The following is a 6,000-nucleotide window of genomic DNA, read 5'->3' as shown; positions in this document are numbered from 1 at the left end:
TTGAGGGACCCCATATGCTTGTGGGGCTGCAGCTGAAGAATACTGGCCAAGATGCACAGACAAGGTCCTTTCTGACAGATAGGATTGACACCATTTTAGGACATTACCTTTAATTCCAAAACACAGTTCAAGGCGTGATAAAATAATTTGGTGGTCAATGGGATCAAAAGCAGCAGACAAATCTAAAAGCACAAGCACAGCATAATTCCCAGAATCAACAGTTAAAAGATCATTCAAAACTCTTAGGAGAGCAGTTTCTGTGCTGTGGCATGATTTAAAACCAGACTGAAACTTCTCTGATATGTAGTTTAAAACAAGGTGCGACTGCAGTTGCGCTAACACCACTTTCTCTAGGACTTTAGACAGGAAGGGAAGCTTAGAAATAGGTCTAAAGTTGGAGAGAACAGAATTATCAAGGTTCTGTTTTTTGNGGTGGGGGGAGGCCTGGAGGCGGTGGGGTGTCCACACCTGGGAGTGGTGGAGGTTGGAAGGGCAGCATATTGGGCAAATTGACATCCTCCACTACCACTGGGTCACTTCCATGGTCAAAAGGACACATGTCTCCTCTCATGCAGAAGCCCTTTTCTGGAAAACAGGACGAACAAGTGAAGAACATCAAACACACAAACTACAACAACATCAAAAAAAGACAATTTATCGATTTTAATGGATAATATTTGATAAGCGTTCCTTACCATCATAGTCCCGGCAGCGTTTCCTCTGTTGGGGGGGCGGGCCCCTGTTGAAAAGGACACGATCCACAGGAGGCCCAGGACGGAAGTCCGACCAGCTTTCAGTGGTGTTGTTGCTATGGTGATGTGTGGGGGCAATGACTGTAATGGTGCTACTCAGTGTTGGCACGGGGAAGTGTGAGGTGGTTGCAGTGGGAACCAAGGCTGCTGGGGTGTAGCCATCCCCCCCCTCGGGCCGGACCGGGGCCAGATCTAACTTCAACTTTCCCGAATCCCGTTCTGCAAAAAGACAAAAGTTGCATACAAGTGAGAAAATATTATAAACATTATAAACGTATACACCTTGTTTATATGGTTGTTGTTCCTTTTCCTAATATGCACTCATGATGCCATCACTACTCAATTCTATCAGTTCCAAATGCTCAGGTCAACGCTGATACGTCATCATATACAGTAAGTCATTAATAACTGTTACAGATCAAAAAAGCTGAAAATAATATAGACATAGAATCCAGGAGATAATTATTGTATTGTCTTGTTTGTCATCTCTTATCTAAGTAGATTCATTTTGGAAGGTCAGCAGAAAACCAGATCATAGTTCGAATGGAGTGAGTTTTGAGTAGAGTGCAGATTGTAAAAGAAAGGCATTTCAAAATCCAGGATTTGGTGTCATTGCTCTTTCGTGGAAGAACAATGTTCTCAAATGAAAGACACAAATTGACCTTGCTGGTGCTGTGTAGAAAACTGTAGACCAGTTCAGCTCCATCAACCAGGTTCTTACCTCTACTTTTAGACCGAGTTCTGCTCTGTGACCGGCTCCTGCTACGAATTCTATCTCTCTCTCTGTCTCGGGTTCGATCCTTGCTCCAGCTCCGGCTTCGGCTACGACTGTAACTGCGACTGCGGCCTCTTCTGCGATTGTAGCGATCTCTGTACGAGTCCCTCCTTGGTGGGACGCGGTCATATTCCCTCTTCCTGGAACGGTCGTCTCTCTTGCGATCATCTCCTCTCCTTGAACTTCAGGGAAACAAGGCACGACAAGCGGTGAATTAGTGAGTTAAAAGACAAGTAGATCGAGAAAGTTGAAACATGCAGTTGCACATACCTGATATCCCTGCTGTAACGAGAGCTTGATTGCGGTGGGCTGTGATTCACCCGGCGAGGAACCTTCTTCTCCCGATCGTCTTCTCGGTTTGTCTAAATAAAGTAAAAGTAACTTTGTTATAACTTTTGTATAAATATTTTTGATGGCCACTTATATGAGAGGTGTGGTACTTTATATCGTGTTGTACTATTCTATTCATGTGTGATGCAACAACAGTATTTTTTAAATAGTTTTCCGCTCAGTAATACCTCATCTTTTTTCTGCTCGTCTTTCTCAACTTTGATCAGAGTGGATGGTGGCTCTGGCTGCGGGAGGTAGTTTTTGTTGTCAATGGCTTCAAACAGCTTATCCACAAAAGGCTGTGTCTCTGAAAGATAATGATAGTGCACATGCATGAGAATATATTAGATTAGACAGGAACAATAACACACATTGGATCAGGTAATACACTTAACAAGGCTTCCAAAATACAGCCTGCATGAAGCAGGGAGATGAAATACCTTTCTGGAGAAATACATCCAACTGGTCTATACAAAGGGCTTTAAGTTCCTTTTCACTTTTGTCTTTCTTCACCAAAGCAACAACATACTTGGCGAGGGCAGAAGGGTCTGCATCACAGCTGGAATAGAGAAAAGACACAAACGAACACAAATAAATAACATGTAAATTTCACATTGTCTGTTTCTAAAAGCATCAGCTTATAACTCTATAATGGTTCAAGCTGAGTGAAGGAAACACCTGTGTCGCTAACAGTACTTACATGGGCTCGAGGGTTTCAGACAGCCATGTTTTCAAGGCATCAAGGTTTTCAATTATCATTTTAGATCCAACCAAACTTTCCCTCCACGACGGCCAGAATTAATACTATCTGGGGCGAAGTAGAGTCTATATGATTAAAATGATAGTCGGCATTAGCTAGTGAAACTAGCCACTTCAGTGGACTTAGCTCAACAGCCGCGTTTGGGTTGGCTAGCTTAGCTACGCTAGCATGCGTCTTTCCAGGCCACAAACGTGCTGCACGATTCCTCGACTCTCGTAATGTATTTACAATGGAAATGCAGAAGGGGGTAATATATTACTTATTTACGTCGGATCAGCTAACCGGTAAGATTGTAAAGTATTTATATAAGTTGAACTTATTGACGTACACAAGCTAAACTTGCTACTTTATCCCCTCTCCAGCTAACATGCCATGACGACTATTTACTTCCGCTTGTGTTCCCGTTGGTAAAATATCGCGAGAGAGAGTTAACACTCAAGACATTAGGAAACAGTACACATTATGATTTTGTAAATTATGAATAACAGGAATATACATGGCCAATTGAAAACTGGGAGTTTTCTTTATTCATTTACAGACTTTGGAAGTAATGGAATACATGAAGTGCGTAGAGTAGGTTATAAGGATACCAACAAATGTAACTGTTACTGTATTCCCTTACAGTTATATAAAAAAGAAGCGATCAGATTATGGTTACTTTTTTAAAATGGGGATTACTAGTTATTTTATTAAAAATGTTTTCAGGAAATTAGTAATTGTAACGGAAAACCTTCTTAAAATAACTCTCGAGTCTTAACCCTTTTCAATTATTATTAACAGAGCAAGGGCCACATGAAAATGCAAAGAAATACATGCACCAATAATAATATAAAAAGGAAAACATGTCTACTAGTGTATTGAATCAACAGGATATTAACTTATTAATAATTGTACGAAAGCATTTTACTACTCATAAGATTGAGGATCTGTGTGCTTTTATCCATTTACAGCAGGATTGTATAAACCTAGTCCGCAGAGACTGGCGAACTAGCGCCGTTCAAGTTCTTGAATTACCAAGTGTGGACTGGTACCTGGAGAATTGCCAGGTAGCCCATAAAACACTGTTTGTGCTATAAGCTTGACATTTGTTAAGAGGATTTAAAATCCTTAATTTCCATGAACCAACTATAAACCCAGGGCTCGACAGTAACGGTTGCCAGTTTGCCATTGGCAACCATTCAGAAAAAATGTCAACCACTTCTTGGCCTTTGGTTGCCATCAGTGGCAACCAGTTTTTAACATAAGAAATAAGGACAGCAAAACGTGCACCCCAAAATAGATAAATGTTCATATTTGTTTTAAGAGTGATATTTCTTGTTGTGACCAGTCGGAACCTGATACTTAAACTGCACGTGCATCGGCGTGATTACGGAGCCAGAAAGCGATGCACGTTTACTCGCGTGCGCGGTGCGCCCCGTGTTTGTTTTACAACAAAATGGCAAAGCAAAAACAAGTTGTATGACCACGTGGTAAAAAGTTCAGCCAACACCTCAACTTCTCAAACGAATGTTCAAAGTGATTCAACTGATGGAGCGTAAGGTAAAACCCGAACGAAAAACAAAGAGGAATGTTTTCCATTCACTTCCGGTAAAAGTTCCTTCAAAATAAGAGTCCCGATCTTATTACTACCAAAATAAAAGTGCAAAACGAAACTTTACCATAGGAACATATTGGCATAGGCTACAATCATAATCACTTCTATAAAAAGGTAACACGTTTTAAATATAGTTAGACAGAATTAAAGGTAATTCACAGCATTAATAATTCATATATAATTCTTAACTGTGAATGGTTTTCATTTATTTAACATTAGAAATGTATTAGTCTGGCCAATCCAAGACTTCAATGCTGAAGGGCCAGTGGATCTATGGTGGGGGTCAGCACAAAGGTCAAGAAAACCCACATTTGAAAGGGAGACAACGGATGACCAAGAAACTAGTGATCTGTGAGGAACATGACAACAGCTGCACTACTGGTGTTTTGTATACCAGGAATTGAGGGTGGACAAGTTTCCTAGTTCTACCACTTAAGTTTCAAATAATTGTGTTAATTAATTATTGTAAAGCATTTGAACATTCTTTTGTGTCACATGTTCATTATTAAGTTGATGTATAACTGTATAGTATCTTAATTGTTTAAAATATAAGGTGACTAAAAATGGCAACCGTATTTTCAGTTTTGGCAACCAAAAGCTGATGCCTGGTTGCCAGCCTGGCAACCACTTTTAAAAGTTAGCGTTGAGCCCTGTATAAGCCATAGAAAGTGTTTCTTGGAACAAGCAGGAGTAGTAATTAATTGGCAACCCTAATTAACCTTTTTCTTAAGTAGCTAAAAGTTATCCATTTATTCACAGACCTGTTTGGAGCATTTCTTATTTTGTATCTAAACTGTTACATTTTTATTCTCAAATCTCCTTGTGTGAACCTCTTATCTGACTTATCTTTTATTTTATTCTTATTGCTGTTAAAGCCCTAACACCTGAATTTTCCTTACGAGGATGAATCAAGTTTATATCATCTTATGGTATTCCTAATGTCCTTTATGATATAACTGTATTACTGTATATAAATGGCAATGCATTACATTGCTTGGGTGCACAGTATTGTGTATCACAGGAATTGTTTTCTCAGAGAATAATTGTTCACCCACACACCCACTCATGCACAGGAACTGCAGGAGAAAGATTTATTTTAACTAGCTATAGCTTACCATTTTCTTACAATTGGCCTGTGTGTGTATACTTAAACATGTACAAATATGTTTCTGCTGATAGTGCTTGGTGACACAGCTGGAAGCTAGCATGCTTTCTCCAGCCCTCCATGAAAGCATGTGTGTACGTTAAAGAGGAATTAATAAGTTAATTGAGATACATTTTTCATTAAATAACTCAATTTAATGTTTAAACTTGCAAATTTGATGGTAAAAACCTGGGAAATCGGGCAAAATTTACTATTTGATTTGTTTACTTTTTAAGCTCTATAGTATTACATATTAAATGTATTTTTCACTGATTCCTGTTGTAGAAAATGTTGTTCCAGCTGGTTTTGCATCTGGCTTAAATATATTCATTTATGTATGGTTTAGGTCAGTGGTTCTCAAATGGGGGTACGCGAACCCCTAGGTATATACAAAGGTCAAAACCAAGCAAAGTACGTTTTCCTTTGTTTGGTCCCCAACTGTAGAAAACCTTACCTGATGTCTGTTGAATCTGTCAACTCGTTTATATCAGAGATACAAATAATCAGAATCAGAAATCAGAAACATGTTTATTGCCAAGTAGGTTTCAACCTATGGTTTTAACACATAAGAGATTAAAATCAAAGATTCAAGATTCAAAGGCTTTAATGTCATATGCACACTAACTACAGTGTAGAAATGGCAAA

General features: G+C 39.1%; 1 protein-coding gene across 1 annotated transcript; it reads right to left on the bottom strand.

The window, feature by feature from the left end:
- Positions 1 to 412: 412 nt before the first annotated feature.
- Positions 413 to 3,002, bottom strand: LOC104966536 (RNA-binding protein 26-like). The gene is made up of 7 exons (XM_010795721.1): positions 2,558 to 3,002; positions 2,298 to 2,416; positions 2,046 to 2,164; positions 1,798 to 1,889; positions 1,474 to 1,709; positions 696 to 971; positions 413 to 585 (listed from the first exon to the last, which is right to left on the bottom strand). The coding sequence occupies exons 1-7, from the start codon at positions 2,614 to 2,616 to the stop codon at positions 413 to 415; spliced, it is 1,074 nt and encodes a 357-aa protein (XP_010794023.1). The 5' UTR covers positions 2,617 to 3,002.
- Between the last annotated feature and the right edge of the window lie 2,998 nt (positions 3,003 to 6,000).

This window comes from Notothenia coriiceps, unplaced genomic scaffold (genome assembly GCF_000735185.1).
Source record: "Notothenia coriiceps isolate Sejong01 unplaced genomic scaffold, NC01 NC01_scaffold00037246, whole genome shotgun sequence".
NCBI classification, from domain to species: Eukaryota; Metazoa; Chordata; class Actinopteri; order Perciformes; family Nototheniidae; genus Notothenia; species Notothenia coriiceps.
The sequence above is the reverse complement of the archived record's forward strand: the minus strand, read 5'-3'. Positions and strand labels throughout refer to the sequence as shown.